This window comes from Poecile atricapillus, chromosome Z (genome assembly GCF_030490865.1).
Source record: "Poecile atricapillus isolate bPoeAtr1 chromosome Z, bPoeAtr1.hap1, whole genome shotgun sequence".
NCBI lineage: Eukaryota > Metazoa > Chordata > Aves > Passeriformes > Paridae > Poecile > Poecile atricapillus.
In genome coordinates, this window is record NC_081289.1 from 17,874,075 (window position 1) to 17,898,820 (window position 24,746).

Here is a 24,746-nt window from a genome sequence, read left to right on the forward strand (position 1 = left end):
GAACAGTCATTAAGAGTCTAGAAAGGCTAACAAATCTGATTAAGGCATTTAAGCACGATCCCTTCCTTCTAAGTTTGAGCTGAGTGCTTTTGGCCAGCCTGGGTCTGTGCAACCCATTCCAGTTTGTACACAGCATTTGTTACCAATATACAGGCCTTTACTCTCCTTTCCCTAACTCAGCTTATCCTTTTCAGCAGTATTTTGTTGGTAGAGACAAAAGAAATATAAATTTTGATGGCTGTCCTAAAGAATATACAACCGCATACTTTAACCATTTTTGCTAAGCGAATTCCAGGTTTTCCCAGTATCATAATAGCAGCCTTCTTTGCAGTAAATATTTTCAATATTTACAATGCTTAGACAAACCCTTAGGAAAAGGGTTTTTCCATGATGAGTCACAAACTATATATTTTGGGAAACAACACTTCAAGGACTGATATAACGCAGTAAGAAATTATGTGGGAAGACAAAAATCATTGATGTTTTCAGCTACTGAGATACCACACTTTTTGGAAGCACTCTAAAACCTACCGAGAAGCTTCTGCAGCCTCTTTTTTCCAGGAGAAAATAAAAATACAATTAATAATATTTCTATAACTACTGAGTCAAACAGTTATTTCAAATATTTGGAGCACCTCTCATATGAAGACAGGGTGAGAGAATTTGGGTTCTTTGGCTTGAAGGCAGTTCCATGGAGACCTTACAGCACCTAAAGGGACCCTACAGGAAAACTGGAGGGGGGCTTTTTACACAGGCATGCAGTGACAGAACAAGGGGGAATGGCTTTAAATTAAAAGAGGGCATGTTTAGATTACATATTAGGAAAAAATTGTGAGGGTGGTGATGCATGGAGCAGGTTGCCCAGAGAAACTGAGGACACCCCATCCCTGTTCTAGGTCAGGCTGGATGGGGCTTAGAGCAGGTTGGTCTATTGAAAGGTTCCCAGCCCATGGCAGGGGAGGTTGGAATTTGATGATCTTCAGCTTTGCTTCAAACCCAAACCATTCTGTGGTTTGACAGTGATTTCCAGGGTTCTGTTTGAGCTGAGGTCACACACAGCAAATGGGAGACGTTAAAAGCCAAGATTATATAAGAAGAAAATTTGGCTACAAGCCATTTTTGGATTTTAATGCAGTCATTGCTTACTAGATTTATTCTTTCTTCCAGACAGAACAAACAGAAAAGTTTTTCTTACCATCATATTAGAGAACATTGACAAGATTCCCAAAGCTATCACTAATTATAATAATTAGAAGAAAATTGTGTGGTTAATGACAAGTGTTCTTTTCTTTCTTCTGTACATTTTGTTTCCTCCCCCTGTACCTCAGACACATACTCAGAAGTCTCTCTGCAGCTTTGGTCTCCCCTCCTGAGCCCTAATTTTCCTGCACAGGGAGGACCAAGACAAGCAACTTGTTGCCCTCCAGCTTCACACTACATTTTCCATCCAGGCTTGCATGCTCTGCTCTATTACCCCTGCTGCACACTCACCTTTATAAGACCATCACTGAGGAGTGATGGATCAAGGCAGGGAGATACCCCTAAATCTGAGTATCCCCTCTTGCAGGAAAAATTAAATATATGCTGAACTCAACACAGCGCAAGTCAATCACTTTCAGTATTTCAAGAAAAGTATTCCTCTTTCATAGTCAGTTGATGAAACCTGAAATGATGGCTGCAACAACAGCTGCCAGTTTTAAAGTTCTTTTGACATAAAATGCATTGACACCCTCTCCTGAATTTTGGGGGAAAAAAAAAAAATAAAATCTGAGGGGGGGCAAAAATTTTGTCTTCACTCTCAGATGAACACAGAAACAAAAGCTTCTATTTCTTGAGCAACTGTAACTAAGGCATAAATTCCTTTTTATTGTTAAATGAGATGTATATTTTATATGCAATGCACAAACAATTTGACTATAACCTTTGAATGCCCAATTTTCAGAATTATTTTCTTGTTGAATTCTTCACCTTTCTCATGAGCTTCTGCTTCCCCCATGCCTTCCTTTCACTTTTAACTGAAAGGCAATGTTGTCACTAGGTTCAACCACAACTTCACTTGACAGGTCTTCAGAGGCAGCTCCAACACAGGCCAAAAGCCAGTGCACAAGGGGCTGCAAGTTTTGTGAACATAAGCAGGCAGTGAGAAGTGTAGTAAATTAAAGATGTAAAGCCAGGCAGAAGTACAAAGGAACCAAACAAAACCTATGATACTGAAACTCTACATACTGGAAGATGGATGGATAGCTGTCAAACTTGTCAGAATAATAAAAATAGCCATGGTTTTGCAGGAAGCATTACAATAAAACTAGATGTTTACACCTAGTGGAAGGCAATGTGGGTGAAAGCCGAAGTGGTCATTTGCAGATGCTTACCTAGCATTTAGCTTTGGCTAATTTCAACTTTTGCTAAAAGAAGAAAACATGCTTGCTGATAGCAGCATCAAGAGATGATCAAGAGGCACAATTTACTCTCTTAAGGAGCTCTTAAGAATCACTCACATTTTATGGAAGATGGAAAGAGGTCAGAGCAGCAGAAGGATTTTAAAATCAGCATCAATACAGGCTGAGGGACAAAGGAATAGAGCAACCCTGCAGAATAGGTACTGGTGAATGGAAAGTTGGACATGAGCTAGCAAGGGTTGGACATGAACTGGAACTCACAGCCCAGAATTTTATCAACCTATATCTATCTATCTATCCGTCTGTCTATCTGTCTGTCTGTCTATCTGTCTGTCTATCTGTCTGTCTGTCTGATCTACCAACCATATCTTGGACTGCAACAAAAGCGGTGTGGCCAGCTGGCCAAGGGAGGCGATTCTGCCCTTCTTGTGAGACCCCCACTGGAGTGCTGCATCCAGCCCTGGGCTCCCAACCTAAGAAGGACATGGACCTGTCGGAGTAAAAAGGAAGGCAACAAAGATGATGAGAGGGCTGAAGCACCTCTCCTATGATGATAGACAGAGAGCTGGGGTTGTTCAGCCTGTAACAGTTAAAGGGCCTTTTGATAATTGAAGTGATCTATCAGAAAGATGGGGACAGACTGTTTAGCAAGGCCTGCTGTTACAGAACAAGGGCTGATGGTTTTAAACTAAAAGAGGGTAGATCCAGGCTAGACATGAGGAAGAAAACTTTTATGATGAGGGTGGTAGAACGCTGGCACAGGTTACCCAGAGCAGTGGTGGATGCCCCATCCCTGGAAACATTCAAGGCCAAGTTGGATGGGGCTCTGAGCAACATGATCTAGCTGAAGATGCCCTGGCTCATTGCAGGGGGGTGTTAAACTGGACAACCTTTAAAGATCCTTTCCAATCCAAACCATTCTATGAATCTAAGGCAACAAAGGGAAAGGTAATGCAGTTCAAGTAACACACTAGCAAAACTATCCATACAGATTCTGGGTAAAAGCAGGACTGTATTGCAGCCAGAAATGAGTTTTTGGCAAAGCAATAAAAATAGAAAGATCAGAAGATGATGGATGGAGTCCGAGTTCCATTGCCTTCCCACACGAGTGTTTTGGTGAGAGTAGAGATCACATCAATATCTAGACACAGACTACAGGTAAGAGCTTAAGGGGAAAGAGGAGCCCTCCACAGAAGTCAGCGATCACACCCAGGTACAGAACTTGAGCCCCAGTCCCAATACCACACACTAACTGTACATGGAAAGTTTGCTATTTCTAACACAGGTTAGATAGACATTTTTTTATTTATTTCAAAACTACTGTGTTTTTTTAGTTCTGCATTTCCTAGAGGCAAACATGCTCTTTCACACTTTATCATACTACATTTAAAACTTTTTACATATAGCTTTGTCCATCTATGCTGCAACCAGAGTTTTCCTGGCCCTTTCTCTGATGTGATGGAATACAGAAGTCAAAACAAGAACTCTAGCAGTGACAGGTTAGATTCAGATAAACTGCTGCCAAGTAAATGCTAAGAACAGAAAGCAAGCCCTCATGACCAAGTCAAAAGGTGGGAAAGGCACAGAAAGGACCCACTAGACAATCCCTCCTGAGTTGAAATAAACAGTCAAAGGTAGAGAATAATCTTGCTTCTAACTGGATCTGGCTCTCAGTAATAGAGTTTGTTTTTTTTTTTTTCACACTTTAGCTCTAGCATAGGAAGTCTACACACTAAACAAATCACAGGTCTGCAGCATTTAATACTGTTCACCTTGATAAATGTATCTGAGGATGAGCTAATCTATGCTAGTGACCATCCAAATAAAAAGTTCCTTTCCTCTCTCACACCATCTTCTAGTTCTTGGCTCACAGCTGCAAACTCTATCCCTTCCCTAATCTTAATCACAGTTTTGGGGCTCACTGGCTTCATCATGATCAGGTTTAAACTACTAACTGGATGGTAAAGTAATCCAACAAAACCAGGGTATTTTCCTTACAGATCAGTGACTGGTAGTACTGCAAGTACCAGAACAAAGGAAGCAGAGGAACCACATAGCAAAGAGCTGGGAAGAGCAAGCTTTTAATTTCAATCATGGTGGGCTCTTTCAACAGGACTGTCTCATGGGACAACAACTCCAAAAGCACAATGTCAGCCCCTTTCACCTTCCTCCCAATGGCTTGTGGCTCCCTGGTCAGTACCAGCACTACTTGTCCCAAGACGTGCTCATGATCCAGTGGAACTCACTGCAGCAGAGGAACACCCTGCTCTGCCTCAGGGGGCTACCATACCACACTGATGAGAGAGCTGGAGCTTCATCTCAGTGGCACATGGATATACTGAACTTGCAAATCTGCTTTCAGCTTCATAGTTTGTGGTCACCAACTATTTCAGACTTACTCTTCATGCTGTCATAATCATTTCCCAGTGCGTATTTATGACTGTAAATGTTCTTTTCCCTATCAATGATCTACACAACACAGAGCTTCCAGTAATTGATCTTGGTTTTAGTTTCAATAAAAGCAAGTGACAAATAGCTGTGATGAACTAACAACTTCCCTACCTTAAATCCAGACTTAGTATAGACTAAGTTCATTGCTATTGTGGTTTGATACACAATCTAACGAAACCCGCTTGCATGTGGCAATAATAAATCCAGATCTATGGAATGAACCGGTCCTTGTGAAAACAGAGGTGTGCTTAAATATAGAGTGGATAAAACAGTGATAGCACTGATTCAATACTCCCATTTCACATTAGCAATAAGTAAAGCAACCACCGAGGGCCTCATTTGACCTTAACTGTTAAGGACGTAATGTCAACATTTGTATAATCAACTTGGTGCCCTGCTCTAATATATTAAGATAAAAGCTAGAAGTACCTCAAATAATGAAATCTTTATTTTTAATTACCCAGTACCTTTAGGCAGCAATTACAAAATAAAGGACTACAAAAGAAATCTGATTGACCTCCAGTTATTTCAATACTTGAGAGAAACAAGAAAAGGGCAGGTTTGAAGCACATGATGCCCGTTCAGTTCCTAACAGAGGTAACTTCTGCATGCAGCTCTCTAAGCTCTTAATGGTCCTATGTCAATGCAACTCTATGAATCTGGAGTGATGAAAGAATACAGATACTGAATTTGTAGTTTAGTTTACAAATTTAAAATGGCTTAAAATTTTTACTCCACCCCAGAATTTTATGCATTTCTGTAAGAAGTCCCCTTCTACTAATGCAATATTTTGGATTATACATGACCATTTTTCAAAGACAAAAAAGGGAAGTCAACTGCTTTAAAGGCAAAGTTAGTCTTAAAAAATGTTTTCATGCATATACATTGGCTTTTAACAGAGCATGACTTCCTCCATTATAAACACAATCTTTTCTCTCCTGGCCCCTACAAAGAGGCTTGACATTTCTATTGCACCAACATTATTATTACACAATGCCACTGATCCTCCCCTACTGAATCCCTTTCTAGCTCTTAGAAGATCTGAGTTCAGTTTGCAATGCACAAGTATATTCCCTTTTATTAAAGGTGTTCTCAGTTTTAACCTCAGAAGCTTCACATAAGATTAAGATAACATTTGTGGACACACATCTGTCCACATTTGTTTGAATGTAAACTTACCTCTAAATATATTGATGGTGGGTTATGCTCTCCTCCAAATTTGTCTAGCAGTGCTTCTATATGTTCTTGTGTCAATTTAATCATTTGTTTAATGTTCCACACCTAAAACAGAAAATTAAAATTTTTAATCATCAGAGGAAGCCTACAGAATCTGTCCTAGAATAAAACAAGAATCTCTCAATATTTAATAAAAGTCCAAAATAAAAAAATTAATTATCAATTAATGAGAGCAAAAGTTTATCCTGTTCATCCAGTGTCAGTAATAGTTTACTTCTGAAATAAACAGAAAAAACTTACATTTGGTCTTAAAATTCAGGACCTATTGAATAAACAGCTTCTAAGAATGGCTTGTTTTTCTTGTTAATCAATCATATTAAGTATTTTCCTTGCAAGACTTTGCAAACCAACTTCTACAATACTAAAAATTTAGTGAAGGAGTTTTTCTATTAAACCTTAGCCATGTGTGTTAATGATACTCACAAACCCAGACCTAGAGTTCTATTTCCATGGCAATAGGATGTCTTGATTTTAAAGAGCACCTTTTATGTCTCAGCTTCCATATTCAGTCTACCCTGCAAGCTACAGACCTTGGACATGACCTGAAAATGACATTTACCTCCTGTGCGCAGAGATGACCTACAGCATTTTACTGTGAAACCACTCATGCTGCTACTCATTCTTCACAACTGGAAAGAGTTCACTTTAGGATTTGGACACTATTGTAGGTGAACAGTATTATGAATCTGAATTTATACCTAAATAAGGCAGCAAAGCACAAAACCAAACCTTTAAAGCAATAATGCTACACTGATATAAGAAGCAAGTCCAAGCAAAATCAGAAATTTATAGTGGAGGATGAGGGAGGAAGAGAGGAGCATTGCTCCTTCATACATATACATATGTTATTCAGACTACTTATCAGAAAAAAATTATTCAATCAAGTTTTTAGAGCCAGGATGCTCTAAAAAGCATCCGCAGGGTACTTCTTCCAAAGCCAGCTTCAGGATTCCTGTTACCTTTCCCAGTTTATCTCTTTTCTACTTCACAGATTTTAACTATATATATAATATATAACACATAGTCTCAAGATCAGGTCTGGATGTACAAATTGTGAGAACCTACCTCTGCAAAAAAACCATTATGCATATAATTTAATATCCTAAAGTAGGCACCAATAATGGGATGCAATCCAAGATGGATCAAAATAAGTTTTAGTATGTAAATTGAGAAGTTCACAAACAAACAAACTCTAAAACACTGAGCTTGCACTTTGCACATCACCGTATTCACCCATTCTATTTCTAGATATCAGTTATCTGCCAACAATTTCCTGAAGTAAACTAATGATTGATTTGTTTCTAGCCCAAGTTTTTGAATAGATACCAGAACAAAGACTTCATCAAGAAGCTGCAGTTGAGCAAAAATAGTTTGCTCAGGAACAAGCAAACCAAACTACAAAGAGTGAGAGTGGGGGGATACCAGAGAATGTGCTACTCAAGTATTCTGTATGTAAATTCCCTTGAGGCAATGGTGGGAGTCAACTCGCTTCTCAGCTTGCAATCATTTATCAGTGAACCTAGCAAACCAGCAGCAAAGAGAAGGTTTTCTGTATTTGGTTATTTCTTTTTCCCAAGATGGCAAGGACTAGTTGTATGCTTGGTGAAAAGAACAATCATGAATCAACACCATATCAATTAACTTGTTCAATGTAAGGCTTAGGATGTTTGCTTACCATGTAATTGGTAACATGCTGTTAACCTGGACTGCATATACTGAGATTTCCTGGCAATCCTACGAATTATCTCAGGATTACTTCCAGAAACAGGTTTATTAGTACTTAAGGAAATGTCTATTATTTGGTTATTCTGGCAATTTTACCCAGCAAAGGTTTTCCTTATCATAATGAACAATTTACTATACTTAACTCTCTGGCAATGAGAAAGATTGAGATGGAAGATTCTTCACAGACAAAGCAACACAGAATTGCAGGAGGATTTGAGGTTGGAAGGGAACTCTTTAAGTCATCTGTTCCAAGCTCCTCCTCCAAGCAGGATGCCCAGGACTATGTCCAGATGGTTTTTGAGTATCTCCAAGGATGGAGAGTCCACAGCCTCCCTAAGGCTGTGCCAGTGCTCAGTCGCCCTCACAGTAAAAATGCTTCCTGATGTTCAGAAGGAACCTCCTGTGTTTCATTTTGTGTCCACTGCCTCTGGTTCTGTCACTGGCCACTGCTGAAGACAGCCTGGCCTCATTTTCCATTTGCCCAGCATCTTTGTGGCTGTTCAGTGGATAGCCTAGCCAGCACAGCTCCTCCCTCCAGTATAGATAGCCAAATTCATCTTGTACTGGGGAGCCCTGAACTGGACACAGTACTTCAGGTGAGGCCTCACCAGTGCCAAGAAGAATGAGCCCCCACCACATCAGTTTCCAAATACTTTTTTTGCAATATCAATAACAAGTAACTTCCCCACTCATGTTATATTCTATTTCCATAACCAGAACCTTGCTTCTGTCTTCTCTTACAGTAAAGATACCAAATAACAAATATAACACCACCAGCAATACGCACAATGGAAGCATGTTATTTTGGAAAGAGAATCAAATAGCCTCCAAAAAGGGCAGAGATCTTCCTGCAAAGTTAGTAGTTAGTACCATGACATTCGTTGAACCTACTAATTTAGGCTGCCTAGCAAAATTGTGGGTGCCCCATCCCTGACAGTGCTCAAGGCCAGGTGGGACAGGGCTTTGAGCAACCTGGCTTAGTGGAAGGTTCCCTGTCCATGACAGGGCAGTTGAAACAAGATGATCTTTAAGGTCTCTTTCAACCCAAACCATTCTGTGATTCTATGATTGTTGAAAAAAAATTTTAAACTTGGTGCCAGCTGCCAGCCTACAGTGAAAATATCTTCACATGAAGAAGCTGAAATTACAGTCTAATGGAAGACAAAATCTCTCAGAGGGACCGAAAACATTGCCCTGAATTACCTAGTATATATCTGTGCAGTAAACCAAGAGCCTTTCCACAGCTGAACTTTACAGTTTAATTTTAAACTTTACAGTTTAACTTTAATATGGATTTATATAATCTTCGAAAGGCTTCTCATAGTTAAAAGTACACTGAAGGCAGAAGGAAATTTATCAAAGTCAGCCATAGAAACAATTAATTACTTGTTGCTCATAGAAATGGAGAAGCTATTTTGTGTGCCATATTCATCAAGTCTTCTGACAAGATGAGCACTTTCACAAATCTAGTATTGACTAGCATATTCTAGCCCAAGAACACATATGCCATAACAAATGTCATAGCTTCACAATTTCCTTTTAAGTGGCAACTTGTACTTCTATTTACTTAGAGCAAATGTGCCTTCTGTGTATACACTAAGAGTTTTTTGTGGTCCAGAGCAAACCTTAAGTAGCTGGCTTGAGAATGAACCCCTGTTCAGGTATACTGCATCCTACTATGCAGGGTCTATTGCTACTTCAATTCAATTGAAGGAACTCAAGTCTTTTCCTCACTGGAATCCAGAAAAAGTGACCTCATTTGACTCAGAAAAGTCTGCTGCTGGCCACCACAGCACCCACAGCTTTTGCCTCACAATAACTCCACCACCCCTGTTGCATTTTCACAGCCAGCAGCTTCAGCCCATCTTTCCTCCTTGCAGACTTGCTTGTTCAGACAACTCAGCTTGTCTGTGTCACGAGCACAGCCCAGCTTTGCAGACCTTGAGCCAAGATAGAGCCCCATCTTTGCTGTGCATAACACCCTGAAACTCTAAGTTATTCAGAATTACATCTCTGGAGTTCAGCAGCACTCACAGATATATAGGTTTCTTTAAACTGTCCATATGAAATCCAAATTTGCAAAAAATGGCCTAGGGTCTCATTGCCCATAAGCACATACATTCCAGGACATCAGCAAACAACTGCCTAACAACAGAGACACCAAAAACATGGCATACAGAATCCTTTAATCAATCAGTTCCAGACCAAAGAGCTTGTTCCTACACCACAAAATAAACCCAAGTTCTTAAAGATTAAAGTAATCCCTGTATCCACTCTTTATTGACACTTCTTTAGAAGTAAAATAAAACTGCCTGAAAGTTATTATGAAAGAACAGACGTATTTTTTTTCTTATTCTTGTATGAGCACTCCACTATATTTATGAAACCCACACCTGTAGGAAACCATAAAACCAGAGTTGTGAAGCATCTTACAGAAACACAAAAATTGATGCCAGCCTCAGAGGCAGTTCCTGGAAGCCTTAATGCATTTTGAAGTAAACCTGCAGTGCATCCAGTACTGCCCACATGCAAGTCTGGTCCCTTTCCATAGGAAACAGAATGGGGATTTGAGACACTGTTTAAACTGTAGTTCCATGAAAAAGTAATGAATCCTTTACAGCTTGGATAACCATATCATTTTTCCAAAAAAAGCATCAAATAAATGTTCCTGGCCTATCTTGTAGCATTAGGTTAAGGTTATTCTCTATCACAAGAGATTAGATTTGATTCTCCTTTTAGTGCTGCTGACACAAGGAAGCTGACGCAGGCTAACATAGACACAGGCAGCCAGACAACTGGAAATATTCCAGATATACTGGAATATATCAACTTGAATCTGCCTATTGTGGATAATTGTGCATTAATTTTGCAAATAAGCATTCCCTTACAATGCAATAAAGACAATGACCTATTTCAAGCCAGAGGCAAGTCAGATACAGTAGAAGTCTAAATCCATTCTATTCAGGGAAGATTATGGCTGCACAAATCACAGAATATGTTGAGTTTGAAGGTACCCACAAGGATCATCAAGTCCAACTCCCACCCCTGCACAGGACCATCCCCAGGAGTCACACCAGGAGCCTGTTCCAGTGCCCTCCCAGGGAAGCGATCATAGCACCAATCCTGAGAAAGCTCAAGAAGCCTTCGGACAATAGTTTCAGGTACACAGAAGGTTAAGCCACAAAGTTATTTTCGCATCCCTTGCTGCTTGTCAAAATGTGCAGTGCCTGAGACATCACAAAGCAAACATATCTTTCGTACTTTCTGCACCTGGCATCACTACTCAAATCTTACAGAGCATCCCAACTCCACGCTGTATGATTCATACTTGGTAGAAGACACTGAAAGTTCAAATCTATTCTGTAAGAAAAAAAACTGCATTATTTGCCCAGGAACAGTATGTCCTGCATTTGGATTATCACACTTAGTGATGACACAGAATACTTTGATAGAGCTAACAATGTAATTAAAGAATAAACCAATTGAAAAATTAAGCATTTCATTTGGAAACTGCTTTATAAATACGACAAAATCATCAATACCTGTCCAATACTATTCCAATCAGTCCTTTCAGTCTTCTTTCTTACATGATCAATTCAATTGTTTGGTCCTCTGAGCAAGGATCCACTTGTCAGAAAACACTTAAGAAAGCTGTCATGTATGAGATTGTCTTTAGGTTTATATCAACTAATTTGAAAGTGAGATGCTTGGTGAAAGATTGGCAAGAGAACATAGTAATGGGTTTAATACCAGAGCAGCCCACCAAACCATTTGCATGGCAAGATGCAAAATGTGTGGGTTTGAACTTCTATGCTGACCATCACTGTTGCCTCTTTCTTGCACTTTGGTACCTCCTTCAGGTACTTTCCCCCCCTCACTCATCTTGGTCCTAGTTCTCTTCTTAACTCTTACTAAGCTTGCTTCTCATTTTCTGCAGACGTGCTGGAACAAGCACAGACAGTGGGACGAAGAGTCCTTGCCTTCCTCCAGTATGCCAGGCTATAGCTCCTCTCCTTTTCTGTGTGGAAGCTTCTTTCAAGTTGTGCATCCACTGTGCTAATTTTTCCACTTTTCCTACTCTCCTGGCTCTTCTTGCTTACCACATTTTCAACAGCGCAGTTAAAGTTTTTACTAAACAAACGTGACAAATACCAACAGCTGAAAAGCTTTACTGAATTGAAAACCAGCTTGCAATGGCTTTCATATGAGAGTTTATGCAAGTGAAATGAAGGTCAACATCAAGCTTGACTTTCCTAGCTCATATTTCTCAACTTTTTATTAATCTCAGTGAATAATTTTTATCATTTTTATTTATAGGTCCTTTAAAACATCTGAGATAGCCAACAAAGGAACACTGTCAAAGTCTGTATGTAGGTAGCTCAAGATTAGTCAATAAAACTTACAACCACAGACTAGTAAATAAGTTACAGAAAGCAATATCTAAAGAAGTGACTGTAGCCAAGAGAAAAAGGATCCATTATCTTTTTTTCCACAAAAGCCTGTGAATGTATCTTTCTAGATTCATGATGAATTACCTTAGGGAAGATGTAAAATACTACGTTTAGGAAGGAAAATCCTCAAGAAGAGGTACAACATTTTCAGTACCATCCTGCTTGACAACTAGGATCATAACTAGGTCAATTAATACAGTAATGTGATCAGTGAGCATCTGCTAGAAGCACAGCAGTCAATTAAATATTAAAAAGGCTTCAAGATGAAAATCTATTTTCCGTTTAACAAGTAACAGTTTTTATGAAGGCAAGACTAACTTGTAACTAGCAGTGCAGGTTCCAGCTGCACTGACACTGCTCCTGTTGAACAAAACCACCTCACCAAAACTAAACACCCAATAACTTCCACCCTTCTCCAAGAAACTAGGAAACTAAGTTAACACTTGCGTATCAAAGTGTCATCTTTGAAGAGCTCACAGATCTTCAATAAACTGTCTCTCATTTCTTTGCAAACCATCAGTTGCAACTGAGAGCAATCTATGCCTTTTGCTTTCATTAATTCTAAACACAAACCCAATTGCTCATCATTCAGCTCTACTCTTAAAGCCAAATAAACAGTCATTCAGTCTGACAGGACTTTGCCCCTTAAGTTACCTCCTCTTTAACAAAGAAATTCAGTCTTCAAATGCTCCTTACATCTTGCAAGTGTTTAAAAATATTTTTTAAACTAAATTTAAAAATTGTAAAGAATAAAGCATTGAAATCTATCCTTGTAACATAACCAAGTTTCTCTGTAAGAGTGAAGCCACCAAGAGCCTTAGGCACTGACTGATTTGCAGCTCACACCAGCCAAGATGCCAGTGCAATTATCATATTGTCCTTGGTTTTTTACCCCTGCTCTCTTCTTTACTATTTCTCCATAACATAAACCTTTGGCTGAACCCTTTCAGTACGCTAAACAAGTGAAAAATTGTTCTCTTTGTCAAGGTTAGCTTTCTGCCAGTCTACTGTGCTTAAAACAGCTTGGCAAAGGACCCAGTGATCATCTCAGCTGGTGAAAAAGCCACCTTTCCTCTCTATAGCTCACAGTTAGATGGATTCAGGCCACCATGAAGCAGCATCCTTCCTGTTTAGGCTTCAATTCTCTTTCATTCTCCCACTTTTTCCATCACCTGCCATCTTTGCTGCTTGCTGCTAAGTAGAATTTGCCTCCAAGCACTATAAAAAGGAAAGTTAACAAATGTTCTCTACCACAGTAGAACAGCAGTGTGTGGAAAAATAAGAGCTGCCTATATCCCTCATTTAAATCATTAACCACCAGTTGCACAGCTAAATCTTTAATTCCGTATTTTTCATGGCTTTTGTGTTGCAGTACTACTAGTCCTTCTTATTCACTTTGATACTAATTCAGTAGTCACGAGGATCACGCACAGAACGAGTTCGGGAACAATTCACTGTATTTACATTCATGAATTCAACAACTTCTCCCTAGACAGTAACAAGTTTAAAAAAAAATAAATAAAAGAAGAAATAAACTACCTAGATTTTCTTACCTGTTTAAGAAGGCAATTTTGCATTAACCAGGTAACTACCACAGAATCTCAATAACAATAAATCCATGCGTTGTTGACATTTAAAAAGATCATAATGAAGATGCCAGACTATTTCTCTGCACACCTTAAGCTGAAAAGTCACATTTGTGATGGAAAGCAGGAAGCCAGCCAGCTAATTACAATAATTGCCTATAAGAAGCAAATGCTCGTCCAGTAGAGCTCTTACACAGCTTGGGTCACATTAATTAAAATGACAAAACAAATAAACTCAGTTTCAGCTGAACTACAGAACTTAATTCTTCTCTCTCCTTGCCAGACTACACAATTAATTACACTACGCTGAAAAGATAATCAGCACCTATTTAAAAGTTCATATTACCAATCCATAAAATAATTTGTTACAAACTTCGCAATATTCCACCACTAAACTGTTACTACATAGTGACTACTGTGCATAGTTTCCTACCAGCTGATTAGAAAATGTAAAAGACAGCTGGAATTGTTGGTCAAGTAGAAATATACTCAGCTTGTTTAGAAATATCTGTGATCCAATAAAGAAATTAAGGTATCCTATTTTTATCACAAACAGATCTCAAAAGCTGAAATAGAGCAAATGTACTTGTTTTTTTCTTTTTATTTTTAAAACACAAGTTATGTGCTCCTAGTCAAGGAAAAGTCAAATAGGAACTGCCACAGAAACCACATTGTCCTAAACAGCATTCTATCTTCTACTCAACAGACCATCCTGCCTTAGCAACACCAGTACCACCCTGGAAAATGAAATAATTTAAAAGGCAGAATTGGCTCCTTGCCATCCATTGTAGAATTAGGAGAATTAAAAAAAAAAATAAATACCCTCACCACTTAACCTAGAATCTGGAAAAAGTTACATCAATTTTCAATGATTTACATAGGCTTAAAAATGTCACAAGAAACAGTACAAACTGTATTCTAGCAGAATTATAGAACGCTTAAAGAAATCTTTTCTGAAAGCTACCTCAGACTATACTAAAGACTCACATTTAAATCTACATTACTTAAACCTATTATAGAGAATATTTGACCTATTATGTTTAATTAATAAAATTTCAAAACCTGATCAAAGACTGAGGCACCAATATACAACCATCCAGTTCCAAACATCTAGACACTACCAACTTCTTAGTCATAATGGTGTATTTTATTTCAGGCTGATTTTATAGTGCTTTTCAAACATTATTAGTGAATAACTTGTACTAGAGAGAGAAAAACTAGCCACACTATTCTGACTCCAGAAATGTGTACCCTCAAAACAAACCCCTTATCTGAGATAAACAAGAGTAAAAAAATTAAGCCAGGTGTCTGTGATCCAAGTGTCAGAAAATGTTGCCTGAACACATTGTAACTGCATTCGGAGAGTATTTATTACTTACCAGCGCATTTAACAAGCGCTTTACTAATAATGATACTGTTCAAGAAGCCTCACTATGTAACAGATCAAGACATTAGATCTGGCATCCCCCTTTCTGGGGTCAAAAGAAAAATTCCTAGCCACTTAGTTACGCAACACATTCTTAAACTAAGTTCAATCGCTCATTACCAGCCTTTTCTGCTTGTCTCCCAGAGAAAGATTTTAAACAAAGTTGGTATGTTTCATGTAGAAATTGAATTACCCCTTTGTGCTAAGCTTTGTGCAGGTATACTGGGAGAACCCACAAAAACATTTCTCTCGATCAGAACCTTAGAAAAACAAAAGTGCCCTTCAGTGCTCAAACACACTCACATGATCTCCTGAATTTAATACAGATAGTGTGGAAAATTCATTTGATACCGAGCACTATATCTGGCACTGCAAAACAAGCTCCATTTTGAAGAGAGGCTCTGTTTTCTGATTTTAAACGCTTATGTTGGTTGGGGAGCATCATGGTGGGATAATAACTGGCATTACTGCTCCCTCAAAACTCCTGCCTGAACTGGCAGCACCTCCAGTTAAAGAGAAGGATTACAAATTAGACTTTTGCCTGTTATACTCTTTTTGCTAGGGTTCACATTCCTAAAACATCATCAGAAACAGAATAAAGAAAGACGCTGTTGCTGCTCCTCCAAAACTCACAAATGCTAAAAAGGTGCAACAAACCAAATGTAGCAAAGGGCTTAAGCAGGAGAAAAAAAAGAAGAAAAGGCATGTACTTCTGCATCAACCAGCTTTCTTTAGCACTGGCCACAGAAGGGAGAATTAGCTGACTGAACATGTTATTTCAACGTTTTGGAAAGAAGGTGTGCACAGGAGGGAGGATTAGGAGGATTCCACTGTATGCCCCAAAAGCTCAAGAGCAACTGGAATAAAAAACACTGAAGCAAAGGAACGTGTATATTGCATGCTGACTTCTGTATCCTGCACTAGCTATGAGAAAGTAGCTGTGTTCACACACAGATGTGTGAACGGTTGAAAATGATGAAAACCATCTCACACCTCACAAAACGAAATACTGTACCCAGAACTCTCACGTGGTCAAGGCTGTTGGAAACATACGCTTGCTACACAAGAAGCTCACAGACACTTTCACATCCCTGGCACACTGGCAAAGCTATGGCATGCAATCCTATTTCTGTAAAAGGCATGCTCAGAAGGGCTCCAGAGAAACCAAGGAAGATTGTTACAATCTGCCAGGGGAAGCTCAACACCATAAAGTCTAAGGTGTCAGGACCTAAATCTGCCAAGTCCAGCTAAGGAAGTCTCATCTGAGCACAACTTCTTATTAAAATATAAAAAAATTAAGGCCCCAATGGAGTTTCATGGGACAAAGATTATTTATAATAACCAAACAGAAAAGGGGTAACACACACACACACACACACACACACCATACTACCACTACTCCCCCTTACCGCAGTCCTTTAGCATCCAACTTCACAAGCGTTTTGGAACTCATTGGGTGCTCCTCATGTTGAGGAGATTCCATTCACTAAGTTTGCAGAAACTAAGCAAAAGCAATGCTGATTTTCTTCAGTACCAGTTGTTGCAGCGGCCTCAGGGAGACAAAGAGTTACATTGTCCCACCCCAAACCCCTTGTGAAGGGCGGCCCAGGAGTTCTGATTGGGTTTGAGTCCCTGGGGGGTTCTCCCTTGGTGTGTTTCTAATGGTCCCTGACCCTGAACTCCACCCTCAAAGGTGGAAACCCTCGGTTCTGTCCCTCAAAAACCCCTGCTGTGCCTCTGTTCGGGGCTCTCTGTTCTGGACCTGAGTTTGTTCTCATGCTGAATAAATGGTTTCATGAACGGGAGCCCGTCTCGTTGGTGTTTCATGCTGGTCCCCAGAACCCTGCTGCTTCCCTGGACAAGATCCTGAGGTTGCAGGCTGCAACACCAGTGAGTGGAGTCAATTCAGGACAGGACCTATGTGGTATCAAATGGGCACAAGGGAGTAGATCTGGCTGGGGGTGACGTGGGCACAGCAAAGGGCAAGACCTCCAGCTCCGGGTCTCAGATTTGATTGACTTGGCTCTAACTGCCCAGATGGAGCAGCAGCAGCCACAGGGACTACAATTATGACAGGGCATTTTTGATACATTGTACATTTCACAACATTTCAGAAGCCACTGGTTCAAACTGAAAACAAAACTTACACTTGGCCAAAACTGCGTTTCAAAAAACCCCCTCCATTAAACCTGAAACCCCTTCCTTGGATGGCCGGACTGGAAGAGAATTAGCAATTCCATGAACAATCGAAACCTTCTTTTGTTTCTCTTGTAAGTACAAATAAAATTGGATTGCCTTCTAAATCAAATTTTCTCCAAAATATTTCATGCATTCAAATTTTTTGATAGATATAACAATTAATTAAACTGAACTACAAATTTGTTACAAAGTGGAATGTTGCAGCCTTAAGGAAACTCGGGGGTTATCAGTTTAATTTAAAAGATAGCTGCCATCAAAAGGTATCTGCATTAAAAAAAACCCCGACCAAACCAAAAACACAGCCAAACTCAAAACACATTTGGTCTACAGTATTTTTAACTTCATGCAACAAAAGAACTGCCATTCCTGGCTAAACACGTGTCAAGAAGTGTATTATTAGAACAGCTTTAAAAATAAAGAGATCTTTGAGTTTAACAACTATAACAAAATACAAACAGGAATTAAGAATTGAAACTGTAAGTCAGGGAAAAAAAAATCAGTACTAAACATTTTGTATCCAACCAATTTGTGGATATCCACAGAGATAAGAAACAAGCCTCCCAAGACATCATAACCTTCTAGAAGGAGCCACCACTGTATTAAGCAAGTTTTGTGTTATCAAACAAGCTACCACAGGACAGAGCTGTTAATCCTATTCCCTTTTGGGAAAAACATCATAAGCAGAAATCTCTACTATCCCCATTAAACCCAAGTACTTCAAGGTTGTGTTCTAATGTTTGATCCACCTTGCCAGAAATAAATCATAAAAACCTTAAGGAAAAAAATGATGAGAGGTTACCAAACTCATTGTCTTTTTTTTACACCTGGATCAAAGTTCCCCCTTCACTCCTGATACATTTTTGCCTGTTCAGATGACAGTTTATTAATGAACAGCTTATTTATAAGTTCAGAAAGTTTATTTTCATGCTTCACTACTCCTAGCCATAAAGAAAAACATCTCAGTAACATGGAACCATCTCCTCTGCTACCACTTAAACTCACTACTTCTGGCAGTAATCACCACAAGCCTGGCAAACAAGTTATTTGAATTCTTCTTTGCATCAGATTTCACAATTTCCATTTCTATTTTCAACAACTTCAGATTTTACTGAGTCTTTTTTCACAGCTCTGACCTTCCAGACTTCACATCACTGCTAGTACTCTGCTCTCGATTTCCCTCAGCCAGACCATGCATTTCTCGAAGCTGTGACCCGAAGTCAGACAGTATTCAGCCATGGCCTTTCCCATGCTATGTAAAAGAAACAATTATTTCATGTATCTTTTGAGGTATACTACTGCAGAATATTAGGTACATGACGCTTCACATCCAGCTCCACTTTAACTTGTCCTCACAGTTAAATAGGATGTCATTCACAGACTATGAAGTTAGCTCAATCACTGAATACAAAAGCAAGGAAATGTAATTGAGATGGAACATAAAATGTATTCCCAAAACTACAAAATCAATGAAGTAAAAAACCACTCACATTGTTTCAAGTTTCCAAATAAGTAGCAAGTTTAATAGCGAACTCTTTAGAGAAACAGACACTCTAAAGGAAAGTTATTCTAATACCCAGCACCCCATAGGGTCCCTAAATGCTACTGCAACAAAATCAATCCCACTTTTACTTCATGTACCTACATTATGTTATGAGAACCCATCACTTACTTCATATTGTAAGGTTAGAATGAAAAGGCATCACTATCTTCATTTTATATATCTTTTCATCCATTCTCCATTTTACTCTTAAATCTGTTCCACAGGATTAAGGTTTCTAAATCTATAACTAATATTCATGCAGGATAAATTCCAGCATTGCTGCCTAGAACACAACCATGCAGTAGCTCAGGCCCTCACTTCACAGCCTTCAAAGTAATTTTTTTCTTATAAAGAGCAGTTTAGGGCACAAAGCTCTGAGTACAGAAAATCCCATTTGAATTATTTAATATTGGTGTAAATAGTCTCTAGCAACAAGAGCAGAACCTTTTCCTCCCAGCTGTCACACACTCCTTACTATATCAACAACCCTGCAATGCTTTGAAAACCTTCCATCCAAACAATCTCTTGTCCCGAGAAGTCATGCTGGGGAAGAAGCCAACCTCTGTGCCTGTGGATGCCAGCTTGCATCCGAGGCCTCCCAGCACCAGCAGCCAAACAGAGAGTGGAAGAGGAAAAAATTTCTTCCAAACACACTTGCCCCTACCCTTTCCAAATCCTTCTGTCTGAAAGAAGTAGCCATTTCCTGTATCTTTTCTATGACTGCATGGACAACTACCCTTACCAACTCTGAGTTTCAATACAGAGGAAAAAGGATTAAGCAATTATTACACTATTTATTAGAAAATATATAATTCTCATTACTAGAAGATTTATAGTAACAGCACTTAGGCTACCAAAGCAACCTTTAAAGGCATAAATTCACTATTTGATTACAATCTGGTCATGAGTTGAACAATATGGCTTAAATCTGTTTTTCAAAGCCCTAACCCTTGAGAATTCATAAGGGACAGTGATGCAGCTGTAACCAACACAGAGCACTTGATGACAATCTCAATACAGAACATCTTGTTTATCAGAGGGTTCTAACAAACAAGTAAGTGTAAGATGACTTCAATTTATGTCAGAAATTCTTCTCTGCTCCCCTTTTAAGAGCAGAAACTGAGTGCAGGACTAAAGGTCTGCCTTCTGGAAATCAGGACTGCATTTCCCTAAAGACTATAGGAACTGAAACCTTTTCAGGTATTGCCTTAAATAAGTAAGGTCATGCTCCTTGACAGGCTTCCACAGCAAGGTTGCTAAAGCCTAGATTTACCTTGTCTTGAAGCAATGAAACAAAACACTAGAACACGTACTTACATTGCAGCCATGAGTCAGTTACAAGCACTTCAGTATTTTTCTGACTTATGTCACTTTGAACTTGCATTACACTTTAGGTTGGCTTGTTTTAGTATTAAGGATAGTTTCCATTTTAACTGTGTCAGCAATTTTTTGGGCTTGAACTTCATTAAGGTACAGCTTTAAGTGAAGTAATAGGTGTACTTATACAGTAAACAAAACTTAATTACCTACAACTTGAGGAAGAACCAGCTAAGTACAGAACAAAACCACATCAGAAAACAAAAACTCTGCAACCAGCTCTGCCTTGAGACCCGTGTGTTTCAGTATTTCCAATGCAGAAGGTGTTTCCTTTTAAATAATACAAGACTATCCTCCACACACCTCCTACATACTTACACCCATACCGACAACATATCAACCTTTCTGCTCGGCAGGTGTTCCGCATGCTGGACCACTTGTCTCTCTGCCTCATCCAGGGAAGATACTCAGGATGGAAGCAGAAGCAGCCACACTATGTAATTTACCATTTGGAATCAAATCTGACTGACAGAGTCTAAAACATTTTTGAAGTTCAAGTGACTTAGAGCAGTTTCACAGACACCCCCTTCAGTACAAAAATTATTTTTCTAAAAAATTCTTGCCTCCTGCCACTGCCTTCTCCTCTCTTCTATATTTCAGTTTAAGCAGCTGAGCTGTATTGATATTGCTGTTTCTAGGGCCACAATATAAACCAACTACTGGATTAATTACATAGATTTTTTTTTTAATTACAAAATACAGAATTACAGAATTCAATTACAGAAATAACTGAGAAATTCAGAAGCTTTTTAACCTCACTTTTCTGCTAAAAGCATTTGTTTGTTAAACCCCTCTCTTCAGGTGTTTGGGTTTCTCAACCAGCTGAAGAGTTTCTCCTTACTCAGGAAAGTTCAGACTGGACCAGCATTACTCAAGGTGTTTAATCACCATGCTGGGTAGGTGTAAAATAGATGTGTACTGCCGAGTTTTGCCTACCTTCAGCAAGTAAGTCAGGAACTCCTTAAGATGAGGGAATCAACTTCACGTCTTGCCAGCATCTATAGGGATGGACTCTTTCCCTACTTCTCCTTTCCGGCCATCTACCCAGCACAAGCTCTAGCACTTCTCAAACTTCTCAACTCACTGTGCTGTCAATAAATGGATACAACCCCAGCCTTTGGGGAGTCTGGAATCAAACTCGACCCCTCTGAGAGCAGCTAGTCCAAGCCAGCTCATTTTCCCTGCTGGAGGCTGGAAAGGAGAGGCTCCCCGGTGGGCTGGGCATCTCGCAGGGCCATAAGGATGCTCAGAGATGAGAGGTCTTGTACCAACTGCACAGACACATCGGGGAAAGCCGATCAGAAACACTCTCCAGCCGGTAACGCTGAGAACAAAACAGCAGAGCTTCTGGCATCTGTATTTACCTCCAGAACAGAACAGACTCGAGGGATGGCATCTGGCAGGTTGGTCTGCCTTGGATGCCTACAGTGCTTTGAATCTGCGAAGCACCTTGTGTTGTTACCGCACAGTTTATTCCCCCTTCCGAAAACATTTCAGAAGCGTTCGCAACTCACACTTCAGCCCCAGCAAAACAGGTAGTACCGCTCGCTCCCCGTGGGATTGGGAAGTTAAGTAATAAGCCCCAAAAACACAGGAAGTATGTAAGAAAGACACCAACCAGAGGCCTGACATCCTCACTGCCTCCACGGTGCCCTGTCCGTTAACATTTCCTAAGACGCTTTGTGCAAAAAACGTCCACAAAAGGCACGTCCGCAAAGCGAACCGAACCCAACCTGGGGTTAGAAATACATTTCGAGTGTTTTAAACCATCGGTGGGAAACGATGGCAAACCCCCACAGAGCACCTTCTCCGGACACGGCACCCGCGGCCGCAGAGGCGCCGAGCCGGGCTTCTCCGCAACCCGACCGGGACCCGCACCCTCCCCACCGCGGCCCCCGCTCCCGGCCCCCGCCGGCACGGGCCGCCCCCGGCACGGCCGGGCCCGAGCCCCGGGGGCGGGCGGCCGCCGCGTGGCCTCACCTCCTCCGGGATGGCCGGGTCCCCGCTGCCGCCCCCCGCGTAGCCGGCGCCGAGCGCGGGCGGCTCGGGCTCCATGTCCCCGTTGAAGAGCGAGGCCCCCTCGGCGCTGCCGCCGCTGCTCAGCGCCGCCATCTTGGGCCGGAGCGCCGGGTCGAGGGCGGGGCCGGGGGCGGCCGCGTCCCCGCCGCCGGGGCGGCCCCAGCCGCGACCCGTAGTGCGAGGGGCGGGCGGCGAGCGCGGTCCCGGCCCGCTCCCAGCGCCGCCGGCGCGTCACGGCCGGCCTCGTGACGTCACACAGAATCGCCGCGGCCACGGCGCATGGGCCCGCCTGACGTCACCGGGAAGCACCGTGACGTCACGGCGCGACCGCCCCGTCGCCCTGGGAACTCGGACGTGGGCTCGGGCCCCGCCTCCTCCCCGCGGCCCCGCCCGCCGCAGCGCCCCCTGGCGGCGCGGGCGCGCAGCGGCGGCAGCGGGAACCGGGAACCGGGGAGCGCACACACGGCTGCGGCATCGCGCTGAACACCACTGCCGACGGCTCTGCGGGTCCTTCCCGGCAGCGGGGAAACCCGGGATGCCGGCGGAATTCAAACGAGGAACGAGTAGGACGCCGGACATCCCTCGGCGAACAGCGGCGCTGCGGCTCTGGGGTGAATCCTCACAAGCACGAACCGTGCGGCAGCGACAGACACGCTCCCAAAACCCCCATGTTAACCTGCCGGCTGTAACTCTAGTGAAAACTGAAATATTCGATCCCTAGGATCGATAAAACATCCCTGTTTTTTTCACTGATAGCACTTCAGGCCTTGGCCGCCCAAACTGCTGCTGTGTTTGTCACGTTTCCACAGGATGCTCCAAGCTAGGGAAAGGTCAGGTCTGGCTCAGCAGACATCGGGACCCCTTCTTGTCCTCGGGAACACCACTGCTGTCCCCCAAAATTGCTCCCCGCCTTGTGCCCAGTGCCATCTGTCCCCAAAGTGGCCGTGTGTTCCCATCTGAAGTAAAACCTTGACCTGTGTCTAATCCCTGTATGCCACACCCATTGGAATGCTGCTTACACACGTAAAACACCTGCTAAATCAGGTGCTTTAAGCTGCTTTCTTGCTGCAAAAGTCTTTATCATAAATAAAAAAATTGCAACCTTATTTGAGTGCATTGCAAAGAAAAGCTGATGGACCAGAAAAGCAGCAGGACTTCAGAGAAAGGTTGTTCTAACAGAGCCTGATATATTTTTTGGCGGCCAGCTAAAATACACTAGGTTGAAACCTGCAAGTGCAAGATCCTTATCTTTGTTTCATTTCAGTTGTGAGTGTGTAACTGCACAACTTCTTAACATAGTGATGCTGGTGAGAGAACTGAGGTTTCTGTTTCACCGTTCACACTATGGGCCATTGCTGTGGAAAAGCATTTCAAATGCAGTTCAATACTGGCAGTGTTGCAACTGGTAAATAAATGCAACTTCAATTTAATATTTCAGTGGGTTCTAATTGATTTTTTTTACAGGCTATGCTTGCTAAGAGAGGAGCCTGGGGTTTCCTGTGACTGGAGCCCTGCAGTGCAGTCAACAGAAAGGCTACATAACGACATAAGAATCAAATGTACAGACTAAGCAGTTGGCCAAGTTTAGAAATTTCTGTCTAATAGCCACATTAATGAAGAGGGTAATTATCAGCAATTCCTGCTATGTGGCGGGAATACGTAACAGTAGAGAAAAAATGCACACAAACTCTGTAAAATAACACCCATGCTGAGGACTGAACACGCGGACAAGTCTCTGATCTCTGAAGGAAAAGGCAGCAGAGGTAATAGGAGATGGTTCTCTCAGCACACAGCCTGTTGTGGAAAATCTGTCAGAGTAATAGAGGTTAACTAACAGAGTAAGTCCATTCATTTCCATGAAATTTATACCAAGGGATAATTTAGTCTCAATGTCCAGAACATAGTCATAGCTTTATTTTATTCCCCAAGAAATTTATGTCCAGGACATAACCCTAGCAGTGGAATTAGTAGACTACTATCAATCTATAACTTGTAATACCTTTCCCATTGCTTTTAGTAGTGTTGGGTCTCTTTCTTCTGAGGTTCTGATTATTTCCAGAAGATTTTCATTCACTTAGAATTTTGCTAGACTTTCTTATCACATTTGATGTTCCACTGAAGAACAGCAGTTCTAATATTGAGACGTAATGTCCAATGCTGGAAACATGGCAGAGTTACCTCCCAAAATAGATGAGATTAAAAAAAACAAACACCTAAGAACTACTTTAAAAAACTGTTTTGTAGGAAGGAGACAAAAATCTACTATTCATACTATACTTTCCTTTTGACTGGGGGAATCCACACATAGTGATAAATGTAATTTTCTGCTTCTTCACA

General features: G+C 41.0%; 1 protein-coding gene across 2 annotated transcripts in view; it reads right to left on the bottom strand.

The window, feature by feature from the left end:
* Window positions 1-22,698, bottom strand: part of LOC131592696 (serine/threonine-protein kinase B-raf) — a 77,234-nt gene extending 54,536 nt beyond the window's left edge. For both annotated transcript variants that reach the window (XM_058864383.1, XM_058864384.1), the window contains exons 1-2: window positions 22,371-22,698; window positions 6,030-6,131 (exon numbers count right to left, since the gene is read on the bottom strand). In XM_058864383.1, coding sequence (XP_058720366.1) covers window positions 6,030-6,131; window positions 22,371-22,502 — 234 coding nt within the window. In that variant the 5' untranslated portion in view covers window positions 22,503-22,698. The remainder of the gene's footprint in view (window positions 1-6,029; window positions 6,132-22,370) is intronic.
* Between the last annotated feature and the right edge of the window lie 2,048 nt (window positions 22,699-24,746).